Source organism: Rhipicephalus sanguineus, chromosome 3 (genome assembly GCF_013339695.2).
Source record: "Rhipicephalus sanguineus isolate Rsan-2018 chromosome 3, BIME_Rsan_1.4, whole genome shotgun sequence".
Taxonomy (NCBI): Eukaryota; Metazoa; Arthropoda; class Arachnida; order Ixodida; family Ixodidae; genus Rhipicephalus; species Rhipicephalus sanguineus.
The window spans coordinates 35361554-35385570 of record NC_051178.1 but is presented as its reverse complement, the minus strand read 5'-3'; the positions used below and the strand labels follow the sequence as shown (position 1 = coordinate 35385570).

Sequence of the window (24017 nt, the reverse complement as noted above, 5' to 3'; positions counted from 1 at the left end):
AAATGCGCCCGTTTAGGGAGCCTTTACGTGCGATGAAGGCTCCCTACGCCCGTTGCGCTCCTCGCGCCATCTCGCTGGTAATCAAGAAACGCTTATAAGCGCCTGCCGTCTCTGAGTCCTGCCAGCGGTAAAGGGGGTGTATATAACACTCGCCGTTACTTACCTGAAGAATCCTTCAGGTAAGTAGCGCCACGCGCTGCGGAGCGAGAGGTTGCTGGTTCGATTCCGCGCTTCGGAAGCATTTTTCTGAATTATTTTTCTTTGATGAGACTATATATATATATATATATATATATATATATATATATATATATATATATATATATATATATATATATATATATATATATACTTATACATATACGGTGCATGACGACGGGGCCGGCAAAAACCAGCCGACTGTCCATATAATTGCTATCGCAATAAAAACAATAAAACACCCCAGAAGGACGTCCTCGGAACTAGAATGTGCCACTGCGGCTTCGATTGGCGCGGACGGCTCCAGTCGGTCTTGGACGAGCGGCAAACTCGAGCACGAGGCATGCGGCGTACGGAGACGTGCGCAATCCCCATGACCGCCGAGCACTCTGCGGGATCCGCCAGCTGTTTCCAGACTCCAGTGAGACGCCGGCGGGGTCCGTCCTGCCCTCGCGCGTGAGCCCATCTTATAGGACGACGAAGAAAGAAAGAAAGCAGCCAGCTTCCGAGCTTATGCGCTTTATACCTTGCCCTAGGGCGAAGAAGAAAGAAAAACAGGCGCCGGAAAGATGGACTCGTCGAAGAACGACCTCTCCACGCTCGATGCAAATGAAGAGGAATTAGTACGAATCTGGGTCTATATTGTAGCTCTATGGTTTTGCGGTGGCGCCCTGTATTTCTTGTTTTCTTCGCACTCACCTGCGCTGTTTGAGACATTTTACTCTGTGCGAAGCCACGAGCCCAAATGCGGAGTACGGGGCGCGGTTCGTTCGGTACGAGTGCAGGGGTGTCACTCTGGACACTGTCAAATTCCGCCATATTTTCAAATTTCGTAATAGCGGCATTTAAAGTGAATCATATAGGCCGTAGCAGCCCTCTAGACCAATCAGTGTTAAGCAATGGCGCAACAACATGACAGCATTGGACAATGTCCGGAATAGCATCCCAGTAATGGACATGTCGGTTTGGCAGCGCGACAGAGTGGGGACGCCCCTTTGCGGAAGCTCATGGTATTTCACGTGATGCGCAAAACTGCTAGCCCTGGTATCCAAGGCTGGTGAAGTCCAATGTTAACTTTGGCTTTCAACAGCCTCGGCCCGTTTCTGATAGACGCAGCCAAGGGAAGCCAGCGTATCGTGAACCGAAAGAAAACAAGGAAAAGTTACATGTAGTTTTGAATTGAGATGTAGAAACTGTAAGCTACAGGAAATTTAAGTTAACAAGAAGTCCTTCCGCGAGTGGAAGCCGAATACATGACCTCAAGATTATGCGGACAGTGCACTCCCAGTTGCGCTACGGCGGCGGCGAAGGCTGGCCTGTGGCCGGTGGCGAGTGTAGTAGGTCTTGCCGAACTTATGTGGAGCAAACGTTTGCTCACTAACAAATGTAATGCCCTAGACCAGTGGTTCTCAAATGGGGGTCCGCGAACCCTAGGGGGTCCGCGAAGCCATTTCTATGATCCGCGAAACCCTCACCCGCTTTTTTTTTACATTTTTTGGAGTTTAGTCCGGCCGTGACTCATTTGGAGTTCCAGGACCTGCTCCCGGAACTGCCGCAGCGATCCGCAATCCGCACAAGGTCGTCTCGATCACCTCCTTTCCCTCTTCCCCACACCTTCCCGAACCACGTGCCTCGGTGCCCCGCAGCCGCATTATCATATCGACATTTTCGCCTGGCATCAGTGACTGTGCCGTGCAGACTCACCCGGTTGGCCTAGGTCGCGAAGCTACGTGTTCGTCTGAGTCGCGCCGCCATGTTCAAGTTACGTGGCTACAAAGAAAGTTATGTGAAGTTTGGCTCTGTCAATATCGGCGGCAAACCGCAATGCGTTTTGTGCGGTGAAGTACTCGCTCTAAGATCCATGGTGCCGACGAAGTTGACACGCCATCTCCGGACAAAGCATCCAAGCTACCAAGACAAGGACATAGAGTTCTTCGAAACCAAGAAACGACAGTTGGAATTCCAAAAGCTGGATAATCCAAACAAGGTGAGGTCGAAATTATCATAACACAGTTTTACGTTAGTTGCGCATACGAGGTTCGCGGCAGCCGCGACCCTCGATATGCGTTATGTTCGCTGTGCGTACGCTGATCGGCAAGGCTCCGGCCTCACGGTTAGCTGGCAGATTTTGTTGGTTCGCTTTAGTGCATGTGCCATCGACTTTCCACATGTATACAACGCGTCGCGGGGTGGGGAAGGCGACTTGTTAAGGCACCAGTTTTAGACTGTCGATGCAGTGTTTGTAGGTTCGGTTCAGCGTACAAAGTTAGACTTTCGTTTCAGCTGGCAAGCTCTGCAGATGCTATCAAGGCAAGCTACATGCTCAGCTACCACGTGGCCAAACAGATGAAGCCTCACACCATCTGCGAGACTCTTCTTATGCCCTGCATGAAGGACGTCGTCGGTGCTGTCATAGGGAAAGAGCATGTGAAAAAACTGGACAAAATACCGTGCTCGAACGACACTGTGGCACGGAGAATCAGAGAAATGGTGTCTGATGTGCAGGACCAATTAATTGATAAATTGAAGTCCGCTGGGAAGTTTTCCCTCGCCGTCGATGAAAGCTGCGACGTATCCGGGAGCCCACAGCTTATAGTGTTTGTGCGCTTTGTGAATAACTCTGTCATTGCCGAAGAACTTCTTTGCTGTCTGGAACTCGAGACCACAACGAGAAATCAAGATATTTTCGATGCCATTAACAATTTTTTTGTTTCGCGCTGTCTTCGTTGGGACATGTGTGTAGCTGTGTGCACCGACGGCGCTCGAGCCATGGTTGGAAACTCTGTAGGTTTTTTAGGACTCGTTAAGAAAGTGAACAGTGCAGTAGCGTTCACACACTGTATGCTTCATAGGGAAGCTTTGGCATCAAATGAGTTGAGTCCAGAGCTTGCGAGTGTTATGCAACATGTTGTCAAAGTCGTGAACAGTGTAAAGGCAAGGCTTATGGCCAGTCGCCTCTTCAAGGTACTGTGCGAGGAGATGGGTTACGAGCACCAACAATTGCTCCTGCTCACTGAGGTGCGTTGGTTGTCGTGCGAAAAAGTGCTCGCAAGGGTGTTCGAGCTTAGAGAGGAGCTGAGTCTTTTTTTGGCAGAAGATAGGGCACTCGGAGATCCTTTTCAGGACTCTTCTTTTGTGGCAAAGCTTGCTTATCTGTGTGACCTGTTTGAGCACCTGAACCATCTTAACAGCAGCATGCGGGGGATGGGCACTAATGTTGTCTCTTCGGGGGACAAGGTGAGAGGCTTTTGTAAAAAGCTTCAAAGTTGGTTGAGCCGGGTAAACAGAGGCGACTATTCTTCTTTTAAACTGCTCGGTGGTCTTGCAGGCTCTGGGGTAGTATCTGGAAGTGACAGAGCCACAATCACGGCCCATCTGAGCGCACTAAGGTGCCACATTAAGGACTACTTCCCAGAATCTGCCCCAGACACATGGCTTGTGGCCCCTTTTGAGGCTGACGTAGCTTGCTTTACACATGAATGTGTCGAAGCTGAAAATGAGCTGATGGAGCTCCAGGAAAACACAGTGATGAAGGCAAAGTTTGCCACTGTGAGCCTTGAGGCATTTTGGTTGTGGACTGCAGAAACTGTTCCCCCTTCTCCATGACATGGCTGTAAAGCTTCTATTACAGTTTTCTACGACGTATGCATGCTTTTTCCAGACTTGCATACTTGAAAAGTAAATTGCCGAAACAGGTTGAATGTGGCTGCAGATATGCAACTCTGTTTAAGCGCGACTGTGTCACGTATTGATGAACTATCCAAAATGAAGTGGTGTGGCACGTTTGTTTGGTGTTTTTGGTAGCAATAAAAGGCACCTGTTTCACGCTCCAGTTGTGTTAATTTACCTACGTACCCTCCCCCTCCCTCCTCTCCGCTGCAAGGGGTCCCCCATCACTTCCACCAGTCTACAAGGGGTCCCCGACACATCCATGGCTGAGAACCATGCACTGCCCTAGACATAGAGGGTGTTCAAAATTAAGCTTTATGGTTTTCTTAAAATTCAGTACTGGGATGTGCGTGAAAACCACTTTTGCAGATAAGTGTTATATCCGGGGGGACACAAAGTGAGACAATAATTATCGCGGTCAGCCGTCAAATTAACTAAGATTGGATAATAAACTTTTCAATGAGTGCAGGAAGCGGGCATCTTTGTATTGAAAAGTTGGAGGCAGTCGCGTTTCCACACATTTCCACTTGGAAGAATTGTTCTAGCATGTCTATGTCCCAAGATATCCCGCTACAAAGTATATTTGCGCTTTGCATAATTACGCATGTAAGACAGTGAGCACTGGCGCAAAGCTCCTCCCCGATGTGCCGCGACAGTTGCGTGCGGCCTTTAATCTGACAAATGGACGAAGGCATAGGCAAAAATGATAACGGTTACCCTTTTGCTACCGGCTGGCGATCGCAAGAAATGACTGCTCATCACATCAGGGAGGAGCATTGCGCCAATCTTCACCGTCTTGCATGCGTAATCATGCATACCGCAATTAAATTTTGCAGCGGGATATCTAGGGGCACAGACATGCTAGAAGAATTCTTCCAAGTGGAAATGTGTGGAAACGCGACTGCCTCCAACTTTTCAATACAAGGATGCCCGCTGGTAGTACAGTGAGCTGTTAGATCTAATGACGAAAGAGATAGAGAGAGAGAAGAAAACTATTTGCTGGAAAGGAAAGAGGAAGCCAAAAAGTTGGTGGAACAAGGAAATCCGGGAAGCGATCGAGAAGCGGCGTGAAGCATCACGGGAGCATACAAGGGCAAAAAAGGAGAAGCGGCCGCAGGACGAAGCGAACAAAATATGGGAAATATATTCAGAGAAAAAAATCCATTGTACAGAAATTGGTCGAGGCACAAATTAAAGGTGAACGTGAACGCTGGGTGACAGAGATTCACGAAAAAAAGAGGCCGCACCTAGGATATTTTGGAGCCACATAAAGGCGCTAGGTACGAAGTCCGTGACAACGCAGCAACATATTGTAGATGAAGGAGGAAATCAATTGGAAGGGTACGAAGCACTAGGTTACATCCGAAATGTAACAGCCGATTCGTTTAAAAAGAGCGTCCAGGGGATTTCCCCGGTGAGTAAAAGTGTGGCGGAGAGAGCAACCGAGGAAGAGCTAGTACTGGAGAATTCCAACTGGAAAAAGGTTGAAGGAAAAATTCCAAAGCGCACTACCCCGGGTTTAGATGGGATTCCCGTTAGCCTCATTAACAAACTAGGAAATAGCACTAAAGAAGCATTGCTGAAAGCTGTAGAAAAATGTTTAAAGGACAGGCAAATACCGGATAGTTGGCGAAAAGGTAGAAAGAACTTAATCTATAAAGGCAAGGGAGAAAAGGATAACATTCGCTCGTATAGACCACTAACCATTACATCAATACTATACAGGTTGGCGATGCAAGCAGTAAGAATGAAAATAGAAAAGTGGGCAGAACACAACGATATTTTGGGAGAACTCCAGAATGTATTTCGAGTCGACAGGCGGTTAGACGATAACCTGTTTGTACTCACTCAGTGTATATAAATATCTAAAATAGAAAATAGGCCGTTGTACGTGGCTTTTCTAGACATCACTGGGGCGTACGACCACGCTAATCAGGAAATTTTGTGGGATACATTGAAAGAAATGGGCACAGGCGACGACTGTATACAGCTTTTGAGGGAGATATATCGAGAAAATAGTTTGCATAGAATCGGAAGGAATGAGTAGCAAAGAGAACGTTGAGATTAGCAAAGCGCTGAGATAGGGAAGTCCTTTGTCTCCACTGTTATTCATGCTGTACATGGTGAATATGCAAAAAGCTCTAGAATGTAGCAACATTGGTTTTAATCTGTCCCACAAACAGGGCGATGTGATGATTGAGCAGAAGCTTCCAGGATTATTTTGTGCTGACTATGTTGTCTTATTTGCTGACAGTCGAGATGATTACAGCAGCTGGCGGATATGTGGGGAAGGGAAGGTGAAGCTCTAGGACTAGGATTTAGTGTAACAAAATGTGGATTGATGGTATTCAATGATCCTTGTGATCAGGCGGTGTCAATACAGGGCCAAGAAATACCGAGGGTGAGCGAATACAAGTACCTTGGAGTATGGGTAAATGAGAGTGACAGATACATGGAGGTACAGGGAAAAGCCTCGGCAGCACAAGGAAAGATGAATGCTGCAATATTGAAGTACAGAGCGTTGTGGGGATACAATAGGTACGAGGTGCTTCGAGGTCTGTGGAAAGGTGTAATGGTTCCGGGGCTTACTTTTGGGAACTCAGTGGTGTGCGTGAGGGCAGAGGTGCGATCGGGAATGGATATAAATCAAAGGACTGTGGAACGCCTCGCGTTGGGTGCTCACGGGAAGACAAGTGAGGCTGTAAAGGGCGATATGGGATGGGCAGGTTTTCAGGCGAGGGAAGCCCAGAGCAAAATAAGGTTCGAAGAAAGGCTAAGGAATATGAAGTTGAGTAGATGGGCAGAGAAGGTGTTCCGTTATTTGTATAGGAAGAGCGTGGACACACAGTGGAGAAAAAAACGCCAGGCCTGCGCGGAAAGCGCAGCACAGTCACAGCGAAAGCTGGAAGAGCGGAATTTCTAGAGCCCGTTGTAAACTCTCATGGGGCTACTAATACAAGTACACTAGCAAGGTATCCACTACGCTATAAATCACAATATTGGTGAAGTTGGGAAGCACCTACAACGCCATTATTCATCATTGTGCGCAGAAGCGCGGTTCCAGCTACACATCTGTAAGGCATTATGTGCACTTTGTTTACGTGACGACTGATGACGATGAAGAATTGTGGCTCAGCCCTTTGTAATGGGTTGGAATCTTTAAACGGCCCACCAGTTATGTAATTTGCATTGGGTGACGCCCGGTCGCTATTTCCCTCTCCCGTCATGCTGTATAACATACGTTGACGTGGGTGAGAGACGGGGGGGGGGAGGGCGAAGAACTTTACTGAGACCCCGAGGAAATGGATCATGCGCTTATGGGCTCCCTTGGCAACCAATAAAAGTGCACTTGCGAGGAACCCACTACGCTATAAATCAGTGTAATTTTACTGAGACCCCGAGGAAGTGGATCATGCGCTTATGGGCTTCCTTGGCAACCAATACAAGTGCACTTGCGAGGAACCCACTGCGCTATAAATCATTGTAATTTTTGAGAAGTAGGGCAGCAGGCACTGTGCCATTTTTCGTCATTCTACGGAGAGCGTTGTTACCTGCTATACGCATGTAAGGCATTATGCGCACTTTGTTGATTCTGTGCCTGATGACGATGAAGAATTATGGCAGAGTCCTTTGTAATGGGTTGGAAGCATTCAACAACCTACTCGTTGCGCAATTCGCATTGTGTGACGCCTGGTTACAGAATTCGCATTGTGCGACGCTTGGTGCTTATTTTACTCTTCTACCACGCTATATTGCATATGCTAATGTGGTTCCTTCCCGACATGAAGCCTGTATAGGACCTTTTTGCAAAGTAGTTTCAAGCACCGGCATGGCTCACAGGTTGAATACTGGGCTCCCACGCAGAGGGCCCAGGTTCGAACCTCGTTCCATCCTGGAATTTTTTTCTTATTTAGTTTTTTTTCTTATTTCGAGCGATACTGGTTACGGACACCGGCGGCGGCGGCGGCGGCGGCGGCGGACAACTACGGCGCCAAAAACGGCCGGTGAAATGATCTCATAACAGCTTTCGCTGTAAAAGAACTAGGAGGCTCACTAGTAAATATGCGGCTGGTAGTGTAAGCAATATGTCAACAAAGAGCGTTAAGCGAAAAGTCAGAAAGACGGAGAGGATTTACTGGACGGCAGCTATGGAGAAAAAACCGGCTTTGAGTAATTACCGAAAGGGTAAAAATGAAATAAGGAGGGAGGCATTTTACGATAATTGAAGGGGAAGAGCTTTACTGTTTGAAGCGAGATCGGGCTGCCTTAGAACGCGTAGTTATAAAGCGAGATTCAGTAAAGAAGAAGAACAATGCACGTGCTGCGGGGAAGATAAGGAAATGGCGGAGCATGTTCTGATTGAATGTGGAGATATCCACGCAGGTGTGCGTTTGGGCACGAGCCTACATGAAGCCTTGGGTTTTAGAGACAGCGATGGAAAGCTGAACCCGAATTGAAAAAACGACCTCGGCTCTATGCTGGCCCAACGTGCATGGCCGACCTCGTCGGCTATGGCCCGAGCTTGGATGACAGAGTTGGGCCGTTGAGATTGGTTAATGGCCTTATACCGGCCGATCTCTGGCTGCTAACATAGGGCCCAAGGCCGTAGGCCGACCTTGTAGACATCAGCAGCGCAAGCATAGTAGTGCTGAAGGGTTTGCAGCGCAAGCATAGTAGTGCTGAAGGAATAGCGTAAAAGCGAGGAATGGAAAGCAAAAAGGGACGACACGTCTCTCTATCGCCCCTTTTAGGGGCGAAGCTCCTTAGCGTGTGGGTCGTATGTAGCCAGCTCTAGTTTAATGAATTTCTCACTAGATGGCGTTTCATGTATTTCTTACATGAAACGGCTGGAGTTCTGCTAGAGGACGGACGTGTTTTTTGTGGGCTCCGGAATGACAGCGTCAGATAAGTTTTCTTTTGCATGATTTGAGCTTGTTTTTTTTTTTTAGTTATATGAGTACATAAGCCACTAGATTGAAGCTTAATAGGACTTACAATTTTGTACTGTTTCCTGTGTGACAGTCGCCTGGGTTTTTTTTTATTATTTGTTTGTTCAGCCACCACGTGGCTGAAAGTTACACATGTGCTTTGAAGTGTAGCATACTTGCGGAGTTTTATGATACCATTTGACCTTAAGTGTATCTAATCCGCCGTGTGAACGATCTAGCCATGGTCAAAAAGACCGCAAAGTGTTCAGGGTGCGGAATGCGATGGAAAATAGAGGTTTGTACGGATGAGAAGACAGAGGGAGCTGACGCCAAGTGTAAGCAATGCGAGTTAGAGGTGAAAATGGAAATAGAGAGGGCCGCCCACAATGAGCTCATGGTAAGAATCGCCGAGCTGGAGAATGCGTTAGCGACAGAGCGGGAAAAAACGATGGCTATGGGGGAAAGGCTTAAGTCAGCTGAGGAGGAGGTCAGCAAAGGTAGTCATGGTGAACAAGGAAGCAAGCGACAGCGGGAACAGCGGGACATCGACCCCCACAGTGGTAGATGCGAAGGGGGAAACAGGTTTGGAAAAGACAGGTGCAAGGGTCACAGGACCCAGCTTCCGCGAAGTAGTTTTGGGAAGGAGAGGGCACAAAACAGAAGCAGTGGCACACGCTAGTAACCGATGCAGTGGCCAGGTGCGGGACAGTCCAGCAGAAAAGTCGGAGCACGTGATAATCGCCGGGGACTCGAATTTAGTTAGATGCGCAGAAGCAGTCATGGAAAGGGTGAGAGGCGACAAACGAGTTTAATAGGGAAGTTCCCGGATCATAGGCTGGGATCAGTGATGAGACAAGCTAGGGCAAAACTAGCAACTAAGGCTAATGGACGTAACCTCGTGATAATCGCGGGAGGTCTAAACGACGTCTTGAATGAAGAATCAGCCGAACTAGCGACCGCATTGGCGAAAGGGGTCGATGACATGCGCGCCATTTCCCCTCAGGTGCAGATAGTGGTATGAACAATACCGGAGGTACCGGTGCGTGACGGCAACCTGCAAAGAGCGGTTGTCGACGCAAACAAAGAGATATGGCAGATGAGTCGAGAGAAAGGCATCGAGGTAGTGGAAATAAACAGAGAGGTGCACAGGTGGGGTGTTTTTCGGAGAGACGGAATACACTTCGATAGGAGGCTTGGTCATGAGGTGGGTTGGCGACTTGCAGGACGCGCAGTAGCTTTTTTTGGCGGGCACGCGGGCCCTTCGGAGCCCAGGGTAGCTTGTAATGAGCAAACCAACCAGTGGGACTCCTGACAAGCAGTATAGCGAAAAACCAGAGAAAAGGTAAAAGAAGGGAGAAGGCGCGTGTGGCAATTAGTCACATTAACATGCAGGGTGGCAGAAAAAAGGCAAAATGGTTAGAGATTGAGGGACAGTTAACAAGGAACAGATAGGTGTTTATGCGGTTACAGAAACACACCTTAGAGACTTGGAAGAGCCACCACATATTGACAAATATATTTGGGAAGGATGTAACAGGATCACATCAGAAAGGAGAGGTGGGGGTGCTGGAATGCTAATTCATAGCAGAACAAAATAGGATAGAGTGAAACAAACGTGTTCAGAGTACATATGGGTTTCGGGCACAGTAGGTGGAAAAAAAACGTGGCTAGGTGTAGCTTACTTGTGGACGGGCAATAACAGCAGAGCAAAGAATCTGGAGATAGTGGAATGCATAAGCACCGATATTAAAGAATTTGGTCATGATGTCGAAATAATCCTTCTAGGGGACATGAACGCTCACATTCATGACCTTGACGGATATTCAGACACCAATGGCAAGTTATTGCTAGATCTCTGCGAGCAACATAGTCTTGAGATAGTAAACGTGGGGCCTAAGTGTGAGGGGCAGATCACGTGGGAAGTCGGAAACAGGCAATCGAGCATTGATTATTGTCTCATGACAGAAAAAATATATGACAAACATAGAGAGATGAGAATAGACGAGGAAGCCATTAACAGCTGGTGTAGCGATCATAAACGCATAATATTACAAATGGGATATAAAACTGAAAATAAGAACATAGAATCAAAGTTTAGCAGCTTGTATCTAAATGACAAACAAATAACAAATATAGCCGCAAGTGTCGAGGAAAAAGTAGACGAACTACCAGACAAAGACTGGAAGTATAGTGAGCTGCTACATGTAATCACGAAAGAAATGGAAAAAGAGAAGAAAACTATTTGTTGGAAAGGAAAGAGAAAGCCAAAAAGTTGGTGGAACAAAGAAATCCGGGAGGCGATCGAGAAGCGACGTGAGGCATCACGGGAGCACAAAAAGGCAAAAAATGAGAAGCGGCCACAGGACGAAGTCAACCAAATATGGGAAATATATTTAGCGCAAAAATCCATTGTGCAGAAATTAGTCGAGGCAAAAATTAAAGGTGAAAGTGAACGCTGGATGACAGAGACTCGCGAAAAGAAGGCCGCGCCTAGGATATTTTGGAGCCACCTAAAAGCGCTGGGTAGGAAGTCTGTCACAATGCAACAACGTTTGGTAGATGAAGGAGGAAATCAATTGGAAGGGTATGAAGCGCTAGGTTGCATCCGAAAGATAACAGCCGATTCGTTTAAAAAGGTCGCCCAGGGGATTCCCCCGGTGAGTAAAAGTACGCAAAGGAGTGCAACCGACGAAGATGTAGTACTAGAGAATTTCAATTGGAAGAAGGCCGAAGGAAAAATTCCTAAGCGCACTACTCCGGGCTTAGATAGGGTTCCCGTCAGCCTCATTAACGAACTCGGACATAAAACTAAAGAAGCACTGCTGAAAGCCGTAGAAAAGTGCTTACAGGAGAGGGAAATACCAGACAGTTGGCGAAAAAGTAGAATGAACTTAATCTATAAAGGCAGGGGAGAAAAGGATAACATTCGCTCGTATAGACCGCTAACCATTACATCGGTGCTATACAGGTTGGCGATGCAGGCAGTAAAATTAAAAATAGAAGCGTGGGTAGAACAAAATGATATTTTGGGAGAACTTCAGAATGGATTTCGAATCGACAGGCGGTTAGACGATAATCTGTTTGTTCTTACCTATGGTATAGAAATATCGAAAATAGAAAACAGGCCCTTATACGTAGCCTAGATATCACCGGGGCGTATGACAACGTTATTCAGGAAATTTTGTGGGATATATTGAAAGAAGTGGGCATAGGGGATGACTGTATACAGCTTTTGAGGGAAATATACCTAGAAAATACAGTTTGTATAGAATGGGAAGGAATAGGTAGCAAGGACAGCATTGAAATTAGCAAGGGGCTGTGACTGGGATGTCCTTTGTCCCCGCTGTTATTCATGCTGTACATGGTGAGGATGGAAAAAGCGCTAGAAGGTAACAACATTGCATTTAATTTGTCACCCAAACAAGTCGGCGCGATGGTTGAGCAGAATCTTCCAGGTGTATTTTATGCTGACGATATTGTCTTATTTGCGGATAGTCAAGATCATATACAGCGACTGGCAGATATATGCGGAAGGGAATGTGATGCTCTAGGACTAGGATTTAGTGCAACAAAATGTGGATTCATGGTATGCAATGATCACGAAGACCATGCGCTCTTAATACAGGGCCAAAAAATACCGAGAGTAAGCGAGTACAAGTACCTCGGAGTATGGGTAAATGAGGGGGATAGATATATGGAGGTACAAGAGAAAGCATAGGTAGCAAAGGGAAAGAGGAATGCTGCAATTATGAAGCACAGAGCCTTATGAGGATACAATAGGTACGAGGTGCTTCGAGGGCTGTGGAAGGGTGTGACGGTCCCGGGGCTTACATTCGTGAACTCAGTGGTGTGCATGAAGTCAGAGGTACAATCAGGAATGGATGTAAATCAAAGGACGGTGGGCCGCCTCGCGTTGGGCGCTCACGTGAAGACGACAAATGAGGCTCTAAAGGGGGATATGGGATGGACAGGCTTTGAAGTGAGGGAAGCTCAAAGCAAAATGAGATTCGAAGAGAGGCTGAGGAAAATGAAGAAGAGTAGATGGGCAGAGAAGGTTTTCAGGTATTTGTATAGAAAAAGCGTTGACACGCCGTGGAGAAAAACATTCGGCCGATCCCACGCACCGTGGGAGTCGAGGTTATACGAAGCATGCGGCGGGTAGGCGACTGTGGCGTATCTTTTTTTATTGAGCGACACGTTACAAAATGACGCTAAAGATTTGTAAAAATTTTACACGTACACATATATATGTTGAAGATCCGCATATGTGTTATATAACCAGTTGTTTACTGTTGGGTAACGCTGCCAATGGCAACGTGGGTATTACCAACACCAGAAGCGGTAAGCTGACACGTAGTGCTTATACGTGTCCCGAGAACACAGACACGTTTCACGAACCCGTGTGCATGTGTCCAAGACGTTCTTGACAATTCTTGAACAAGGGCACCATCACCGTGATCAGTGAGCACCAGCAGCTGGTCATGACTTAATTGTTATAGGATCCGGTCGTGATCATGGTGACGAGGGGTCCATGTGTAGTGAAGTATGTGGTATAGTAGAGCTGTTAAGATTCGTGGATGCCTCGGTCATTTCGTCGACAAATTGTCAGTCGACAGAGCTGGCGACATGTCGGAACCTGAAGCCACCCTTCGTGTTGGTGAGGTATAGGCCGTCGAGGCTGGTAGGCCTGGATAGTGCTACGTAGACCAACATCAGTGGATGGTGTTTGTAGTATTATACCTGGGCGTATGTGGCCTACGTAGCCTAGTCTACAAAGCGGCTGCCAATCAATCTGGCATCATCCTCGGTCAGCATGAGGCCATCGCCCAGCCTCGTAAGAAATGAAGAGGACACTGCGTCGTTCTCGTGGACGAAGTGCACTTTACGGTGCGGTGGTGTGGATATCATATGTAACGTTCGTTAATGTATTTCTCCGGGGTCGAGCAATGCTTCAATATAGCTTGCTGAATCATAGGCGTACAAACGTAATCTTTATTAGACTGCTATAAAAGCGGAGCCAACACTGGAACTACAGACGTTAATCTGATATGACGCCTGTATCGTAGGAGTACACATCGTAGGAGCATCATGTAGTGTTTATTGCTTTCTTGTAAAATTAGATAGCCAGCCCCACAACTCCAATTGACGTTGCACCGATATTACACCTGCGTAGGCTGTTTTTCTAAATCGATTTATAGTCCTGGCGTGGTTCAGTGGTAGAATGCCTGATTGGCACGCAGAATGCTTGGGTTCGATTCCTGCTGGGATCCTAAATTTCATTCTTTCCATTCGTTGAGTCAACGCTGCCGATGTTGGTTTTCCTTAACGTTCTAGCATTTAAGTTACCAATGTCTGTTCTCGCCGTTCCTGGGTAGATATAAACTGTCAATCACCTGTGGCGCATACCCGTTCATGGCGGCCCGTGGCAAACGGGTATGTGCCACACGTGTCTAGTGGAAAGGGTTTGACGACGTACGCGACAGGATTTTAACGTTATTCATGTCATGACCCGGCAATCATATTCGTCAAATCCTCTTACACTCCCATGCAAGTTTTGGTCTACACCAAGTTAAGGAGGCGATCATGAGAGCACCCAGACGTAGGCGGATAGATAGATAGATAGATAGATAGATAGATAGATAGATAGATAGATAGATAGATAGATAGATAGATAGATAGATAGATAGAAACGCTCAAAGTGCCAGAGGTTCGCTAAGAAATGCTTCGCATTTAAAAGAACTAGGAGGCTCACCAGCAAATATACGGCTAGCACTGCGGGCGATATGGCAACAAGGAGCATTAAGCGGAAGGTCAGAGAGGCGGAGAGGACTTATTGGATGGCAGCGATGGAAAAGAAGCCGGTTCTGAGTAACTACTGAAAGGGAAAAAATTCGGCAGATCCCACGTACCGTGGGAATCGACGTTATGCGAAGCATGCGCGGGATGGTGACTGGCGTAATTTTTCACATTGGCCGAAACGTTACGGAATGACGCTAGAGAAATGTGGAAGTGGTATACGTACACTCATATGTTGAGATGCATATGTATTATATAACCAGTTGTTTACAGTTGCGTAACGATGCCAACAGCAACATGGATGTTACCAACACCAGACGCTGTAAGCTGATACGTAGTGCTTATATTCTTCAATATTGGATAGCGCGAATCCGAACAAAACAAAGAAGGAACACGGATGCGCAGGACAGCCGTTACTCGCAACTAAGCATTATTCATGAAAGTTTTTCTAGACATATACACAGCCGAGTGGCACGCACAGGCGCACTGCACGTACGTTACAGCAACAGTTGCAGTTGTCGCAGTTCTTACGCTTATACTTCTCCGTTATGACGGAGAACGCACGCATGCACGGAGAACGAACATGATCAGTGAGAACGAATCAGAACGAATGATCAGTGAGCCCCAGCAGCTCGACCGGATTTATTCGGATCCGTTCGTGGTTGCAGCTACGAGCGGTCTAAGGGCAGTTAAGTGCGAGGCATAGTACAGCTGGCGGAAATCCTGGATGCGTCTTACGATGAAATGATCTATGATGCCTCCTGTCCTGGACGTGGCGGCGAGGTCTTTTGATGCCTTGTCCACATCCAAGCCGTCTTTCAAGCAGTATAAGGACCAGGCGTTGTTATGTCTTGATAAATCAATGTTGAAGTCACCGGTAATGATGAGAGGCATGGTTCTCTTGGCAATTTTTTGTAGGAAGCATTGATCCCGGTTTTTGAGCAATCCACGTTGCGAACCACGTGGACGAGTGGATGGTGGTTGAGCGTCTTCCAGGCCTGTTCTGTCATCAGCTTCCTCACTTTCCTTGCGTCCGGCGTGGTGGCGTAGCGGTGACGGTGCTTGGCTGCTGACCCGAAGATCGCGGGTTCGATCCCAACCGCGGCGGTCGAATTTCGATGGAGGCAAAATGTAGATTTAACGTGTGCGATCTCGGTACACATTAAAGAATACCAGATGGTCAAAATTTCCGGAGCCCTACGATACGACGTCTCTCATAATCATATCGTGGTTTTGGGACATAAAACCCCAACAGTTATTATTATTATCACTTTACTTGAGTGTCAATGTGTGTGTGTTCGCGGTTACTGTCCTGGTTGAGGGACTGTATCAGCTGTGGAACATACCCGCTAAACATGAACTCTGGTATGCGGGTATGTGCCACACGTGACTGAGAGAAAGGGTTTCATGACGTACGCGACAGGTATTTTGCGTTATTCATGTCATGACCTGTGGATCGTGTTCGTCATAGACTGATCCCCTGCTATGCCAATTTTGGTATAATACAAGTTATGGAGACGACCTGGAGAGCGCCCAGACGTAGGCGGCTAGATAGATAGATAGATAGATAGATAGATAGATAGATAGATAGATAGATAGATAGATAGATAGATAGATAGATAGATAGATAGATAGATAGATAGATAGATAGATAGATAGATAGATAGATAGATAGATAGATAGATAGATAGAAACGGCCAAAGTGCGTGAGGTTCGCTAAGAAATGCTTCGCATTTAAAACGAAATAAGGAGGGAAAGGTTTTATGATAATTCAAGGGGAAGCCCTTTACTGTTCGAAGCAAGGTCGGGCTGCCTTAGAACGCGTAGTTATAAAGCGAGATTCAGTAACGAAGAAGAACAATGTACATGCTGCGGCGGAGCTAAGGAAACGATGGAACATGTACTGATTGAATGTGGCGATATTCACCCAGGTATACGTGTGGGCACGAGTCTACATGAAGCCTTGGGTTTTAGGGACAACAATGGAAAGCTGAACACGTCCGCGATAGAAATAAGTAACAGACGGTTAGAGTATTGGTGGCAGAAAAGTAGAGATAAAGTACAAAAATAAATAATGGGGAAAAATTAGTCATTCTGCTTTAAGAGGCAGAGAGAGGTACCGTGATTTTATATGTTTGGGTATAAAACATAGATTTAATCAATGTAGATAAGGTATTAGGCCAACATGAAAAAAGGATTTTTTTTTTCTTTTTCTTCGAGCCTGGTGGCAGGCATGTCACCGCCCCGTTATAAAGGGGACGCTCATAGCATCCATCCCTCCATCCATCCATCCATCCATCCATCCACATGAAACGCCTTACATGTATTTCTTACAAGGCGCTCGCTCTTGGCGCGCTTTCTCTTTCGCTCGGGAGTGGACACTTTCCCTGCATTTCACCGATCACAAAGCGGTGATAATGAAGGGACCATGTAAACCAACAGTACGATAAAAGTTTGATGTTTAATATATACACGGTGTTTCACACTCTTTATACGGTGTACTGGGCGAATTTCGCGGAAGAGTTTCACGGTTTACCGATGATTCCCTCCGCAGCTTCGCCCCACTCATCATCATTCACCCCGTGGATATGCTGTGATTTTTTTTTTGCTTTTCGTTCCTCGCTTTTACGCCTTTCCTTCAGCACTACCGTGCTTGCGCTGCAAACCCTTTCAACATGCCCTTTAACCAAATAGCCCAAATAGCCGTTCTTCATCTTGTAGACGTCAGGTGGTGCACAGACGGATTAGGTAATCTTGTGCGAGTAATCTAGCGCAATCTAGTGACAGTCGACGCTGAAATCTCAAGCAATAAATTTTCGCTGACCGAGAAATAATGCGCGTGGTGTAGGAAAAAAATTTGCGCACAGAGATACAACGCAATGTCGGCTTGTCGCTGGCTTATAGTACCTGGCCAACGTGGTAGTGGTGGTAGGTCGCAAAGCATAGCCCTACGGAGGACCACGTTTGGTCGCCCAAGCATTGAGTGCCGACTTTTTCCCTATCGTTTGCCGAGCATTGGATGAACCTCTTCGGTCAACACATAACCAGCGTAATTGGTTGCTGATCAAGGCCCCACTTTGGGCCGCCATTGGTCGGCCAACAATACCGGTTGCCGAGCGCTGCCCAGTTGTTTACCAACCATCGGCCGTCGGCCAATTTCACTTGGGAACACACCCGCGATTGAAATAAGTAAGAGAGGGTTACAGTACTGGTGGCAGAAAATTACAGAGAAAGGACAAAAATAAATATTAGAAAAAATAAGGACATTCTGCCGTAAAGGGCAGAGAACTGGGCTGAGAATTTAGGCTTTTTTTCTGTAGTAAGATAGACTTAATTGAGGTAGAGACACTAGGCCAACACTAAGAAAAAGAAGAGTAAAGGATTTTTTTTTTGTCGAGCCTGGTGGCACACTTGTCACCGCCCCGTTATAAAGGGGACGCTCATAACATCCATCCATCCATCGCCCTGTGAGAATTAACGGCAAGGTTAGAGGGAAGACACGACGCGCGTATCGTTGCTGTTCGCGTTCCACGACGCGAGGTCGGTAGCATGCCTAACGAACGGCAACGGAACGCGATCGTGCAAGTGCTCCGGCTTCGCATCGCCTCATGGTCCCTTTAGCGGGAGATGGTGTAATTTTTTACGAACCCCGGTAACGAATTGGGTCTCTGCACGCATGCCGAGCACACGATTGACCTTAGTGACAATACACCAGTTCGCATGCAATCGTATACGACAAGCGACGTCAACAGAAAGTTCATAAGAGGGGAAACAGAGGACTGGCTGAAAAGTGGCATCATCCGCAAGTCGAAGTCTGCATATGCCTCGCCTGTTACTGTTGTGGACCAGCCTCACCACGAATCGACTCCAAAACGAATGTGCGTCGACTCTCGTTTCCTGAATGCAAGACGACCAAACGCGCCTGCCCCATGCCGCGAATTAACACACTACTCCGCAAAGTGTCAGGATCGCGACATTTCTCGAAGCTTGACGTGAAAAAGGTCTTTCTCAATGTGCCAATACGTGCAAGTGACATCGAGAAAGCAGCGTTTGTGACTGAAGAGGGACACTACGAGCCTACACGCATGATCTTCAGATTGTGCACAGCTCCGTCAACCATGCAGAGCATTATGGATGATGGACTGCAACCGCTCATCGACAGCGGACACGTCATCGTGTATCCGCGATGCGCAGCGCCTACAGGGGCGCCACTGAAAGCCGCGTAGCGGCGGCCGTTGGAACCGCTGGTGGGTCGCGTAGCAGACGCTTCATTTGCGCGCGTGCGATTTGCCGCTTGTGCGCGACCCACATAATTACTTTTGCAGCGATAGTGTGCGCAAAGGAGCCGCACTTTATAATAGTGGACATGTGCCCGATGTCAAAGCTGTGTGGGACGACAATGTCACCATACGCGCCAAGTGTTTGCCACAGACAAGCGTCAACAAGCTTCCCTACGAAGTGGAGCCTCATCGTAAGTACACTGCCTTCGTTATAACGTCGCGATCAATAATGCCTGCATGCGTTGACGCGTGAACCAACGTTTTTTCTCGACAGAGTAGCTTCGTTTACATGCCATGTGTTTACATAGTAGATTTTGAGGGAGCGCTGTCGCACCGGCGTATATATTTCGCAGGTGCGGCCACGCGAAGGGTCAGCGTTGGTAAAACTTTGAAACCAGCACGATGAACTTGTGAAAATATAAACGATACACTTGTCATCATCGGTGCAGAAGCGTACAGCGAACATTCTGCACCGACGATCGCATTCCAGTGCCATCAATAGGTAGAATGCAGCCGATTTCGACCAGCACACGTGTGATTCCACGGCGCTTTTGTAAAGGAGTCGTCACCTTTCCCACATTCTCTGGCATTGCGCTTCGCGCCATTCGTTTTTCAAGAGAGCCTAGGCATCGCGTCTTATCACTAATAACAACCTCATGTGCATTGTCGCGTCTACAATGCAGGCGAGGCGACCAAGTGTAAACGTAGTCGCGTTCGCTGAATGCGTAGCGACATAAATGGAGAAATAAAAACAAGGTAATCGTTCTAACACTGCCGTAAACAAAGCGCGATTGCTTACCCTCTACGTCGTACAGCCGCAATCCACCTCCGCCGTCGCTCTCGCTCATGAAATAGCACCGGAAACCTGTAGAAGTGCGTTCCTGTGATTTTTTGCGTGTGTTTGAGCAGCCGAGAACGCAGCAGTTATTTTTCGACATCGCTGAGGCCCGACAGAGTCGTTAAATCACGATGAAAACACATCCATCCGGGCACTCGCGTAGACGCTCGCGGGAACACTGCTCGCCGGGACCCGTCAGCACTTCCAAGCCGTGCCGGCAGATGGCGTCGTCGGCGCTTTGCGCATCGCCTATATGGACGGTATATGCATATTCACGAATGACATCGAGCAGCACATCAGAACTGTGAACGATGTTCTGAAGACATTGACAAACCTGAACCTACGAGTGAACTTCAGGAAATGAAGTTCACTTCCTGGGGTACGTAACTTCGAGAGACAGAGTGGTCATCGACCCAAGACGGACGAGTGCCATAAAAAACTATGGGCAACCGCGCTCGAAGACAGAGGTGTGATCATTCCTAGGGCTGACATGCCACTACAGGAAGTACATCATGAACTACGCGAAGATCGCGCAGCCACTAACGAAGCTAACGAAGAAGGATGCACTTCTATCGTGCACTGCCGAATGCCAATCAGCTATGGATCTGGTGAAAGAGCGGCTGACTGAAGCACCAATATTCGCGAATTCTGATGCAGCACTTCCGACAGAAGTTCACGTTGACGCATCATATACTGTATTTGCTGCTGTCCTTTCTGAAAGACACGCGGGCGAAACGCGCATCGTGGAATGCGCAAGCAAGAAGGTGCCCGACTCGGACAGGCACAAGCATACGACAGATTTGGAGGCGGTCGCAGTGCACTGGGCTGTCACCGACAGATTCCACCCATACCTCCAAGGGCTACAGCACTTTGAAATATACACCGACAACTGGGCGGTAGCACATATCATGTCAAAGAAGCATCCACAAAGGCGATTCGCTCGGATCGTGCTTGACCTGATGTCACACAACTTCACGATTCGACACACGTTAGGCAAGACAAACGTCATCGCAGATGCCTTATCACGAGTCCCAGAAAACACGCACAATGTGTTCGTTCTTAAGGCTGAAGACAACCGACTCGGCAGAGCGCAGAAAGATGATCCTACGCTAGCCCCGATCATCGACCAAACACAGAGAGCACCAAGGACGACCCCCTACAGGATGGTACAGGGCGGACACGTGTACACGTCACCACCGACGGAGACAGAGAGAAACACCGCATCGTGGCGCCAGAAAGCCTAAAACAATCGGTTCTGACGTCGTACCACGACGAAGGTGGTCACGGCGATACCTCTCGAACACTCCGAAAAATCGAGCAACGTTACATTTGGCGTGACATGAAACGCGACGTCGAGGACTACGTACGTGGATGTCAAACGTGCTAAAGATATAACGCCAAGACAGGAGCGCAAACCAGCTCGCTAAACCCCCGTATGCCAATGCAGGCACCATTCGACACCACTGCTATGGACCACGTTGGCTCAATTCATACCGAGGACCCCAACAAGTACTTCAGAACGGCAGTCGATGTCACGACGAGATTCATCATCACGCGTGCCGTACCAGACAAGTCGACAGAACACGTTTTACGCTTCCTCGATGAAGACATCGTATTCACGTTTGGAACGCCAAAAACTGTGGTGACAGACAACGACAGAGTCTTCACTTCACGAGCTGCAACACGCTACTTCACGGAGAAGAGCATCGATCGCAGTTTAACCGTACCTTACGCGCCCGCAACGAACGGTCTTGTTGAACGTGCGAATGCAAAAATATCGTCAGTACTCCGAAAGAACCTCAAAGGCAACATGGACCACTGGAGCGAATACCTTCGAGAAACAACGTTTCAGGTGAACAACCAGCCGCACGTTGGTCTACAAACGTCACCCAGTCAAAAAAAATTCAAGTGGTCCAACTGGAAAAATACCAATTGGCACCAACTAGTTTTCGACCAATTGGAATTTCGCCCCCCATTCGAACGTACCAATTACATCCAATTGGTAAGCCAGTTCATATCCAATTGGGAAACCATTTGGGTAGAGCTAGTGGTAATTGGTTGACCAGTTGGTATAGACTGGGGTCCAGTTGGTCAACCACGTGAACACGCATGGTCATCCAATTGAAGCTAACTGGTGCCCAAATGGGTAACCAGTTAAAGTGAACTGGTGTTCAACTGGTAATCCAGTTAATCGCAAATGGTCACCCAATTGAAACTAGGTGGTGTTTAATTGGTTAACCAATTGAATAGATGTGGTCATCCAATTCAAGCTAGCTGGTGCACAAATGGGTAACCAGTTGAAGAGAACTGGTGTCCAACTGGTTAGCCAGTTGAAGGTAGGTGGTGTTCAATTGGTTAACCAATTGAACAGAATTGGTAAACCAATTGAAGCTAACTGGTGTCCAAATGGGTAACCAGTTAAAGTGAACTGGTGTTCAACTGGCAATCCAGTTAATCGTAAATGGTCACCCTATTGAAACTAGGTGGTGTTCAACACGAAGAGCCTTTATTACACAACAGTTGTTCGGTGAAAACACCTCATACAGAGGGGGCTTCATAGTACAGCTCTACAACTCCTGCTACCAAGGGTATTAGTTGTCAAACTGTTGCCCGTTCTGCTTCAGCTTCAGGAAACGAGGTCGCGGATATATTCTCGTTGCTTAGGGTTCTTTCGTTGTTCTGCGTTGCGTCAGCAATCAGACATGCTGCGTGAAAGAAAAACACGACAAAACTGTGAGGAAAATGAGCTACATGGCTGTAGTACAGAGGTTAACACACTTGTCTAAAATGCTGTAACAGCACCCTTCAGCACGAGCAGTTTGAGATAGCCCACGCTCGAGCATTCACCCTAAGCAGTCATGCATGCAAACGTCGTCAGTGCAGTCCAAAGCGCGCTGTTCGAGTGTTCTAGACAAGTGTGTTCACCTCTGCACGAAGGATGAAAATGTTCAATAAGGTGGTATGCTGGGCCAGTTGGTGCAACATATTGTAGATTGTATGAGCGGAAAACAGCAGGAATAGAAAAAAAGAACTTGACAGGAGAGGCGCTCAACTTCCAACTGCAGTTTATTGGAAATTTTTCTCACAAGTGCAGCCACCTTACCACAAGAACGACAAGGCCAACAGGAAAGTTACTTATCCGAACGGCCGCAGTTTAACTATTCAGAAAGCCTATTTTTTTTATCTTTCAGCGCTACCGAGGTAACACTGATGCACGTGGTTGAGTTTGCTTTTATCTGTACTGCTTCTGTGATCTCCGCGGTCAGTCTGTGTTTTGATTTGCTAAGAACATTAGTGCTCGCAAACTGCGGATTGCACCCGCAATATTTGCAGTGCAGACAGGCGCGTGCCACCTGCGAGAACCTTCCATGATGATGCGGGTTCTCCGAGTCTGTCATTTAGACATCGACCCGTCTAGATGATGCACACTTTTCCGCAGCTCAACGGAGCTCGGTACACGACCTCATCGGTACAGGGAGCAAAGTGCATGTCATGTGTTTTTGTGCAACCTTTCTGGTTCACTTTTCCTTTCCTATGATCTTTACCCTTGGAGCACAGCTTGGCCAGTTTGCAGGGGGCTGTGAGCACGACGTCAACCCCATGCTTGCGACCAATCTTCTTCAAATTGTGCGACACAGGATGCACATACGGCATGACCACGATTTCTGTTTTAGATGCGAAGTATCTTAAGGCCGAGCTCAATCCGGTGGTGTGCGGCGTGACCACCCTTACTGCACATGCGTATACCCTCTCCACACACCTCCTCTCCACTCACCCTCTCCCGTTCCCTCTCCCCTTCCCCTCTCCCCCTCCCCTCTCCACTTTCCCTATCCCCTCCCCCCTCTCCCATACCCCTTTCCACTCTTCCTCTGAAACGCGGGCTAGACATGCCGAAATTCTCTCCTGCGCAACGCCGCGATAAGCTCGAGCGCATGCGCGTCCCCTCCCCTTCTCTCTCCCCTCCTACGCTGCCCCCCTCTCGCCCGCCTGTCGACCGCGTTCCCCGCTTGCCCTGTGAGAATTAACGGCCAGGCTAGATGGAAGATACGACGCGCGTAGCGTCCCTCTTCGCGTTCCACGACGCGAGGTCGGTAGCATGCCCAACGAACGCCAACGGAACGCGATCGTGCAAGTGCTCCGGCTTCGCATCGCCTCATGGTCCCCTTACGCGGGAGATGGTGTAATTTTTTCTTTTATCCTGGGTGGTGGTAGCACTTGTCGTCTTTAACTTCTTTAACAACGTGCCACCCACTGCAACTAGCAGACTGTCAGGGTAACCCGAGCTGAGCAGGCGACTCGCTTGCGGAA

At 47.8% G+C, this 24017-nt stretch overlaps 1 protein-coding gene across 1 annotated transcript in view; it reads right to left on the bottom strand.

Annotated features, from left to right (window-relative positions):
- The window catches only part of LOC119385379 (lysosome-associated membrane glycoprotein 1-like), a 95366-nt gene extending 72003 nt beyond the window's left edge, over window positions 1–23363 (bottom strand). Inside the window, exon 1 of the mRNA XM_049413972.1 lies at window positions 23255–23363. Coding sequence (XP_049269929.1) covers window positions 23255–23363 — 109 coding nt within the window. The remainder of the gene's footprint in view (window positions 1–23254) is intronic.
- Between the last annotated feature and the right edge of the window lie 654 nt (window positions 23364–24017).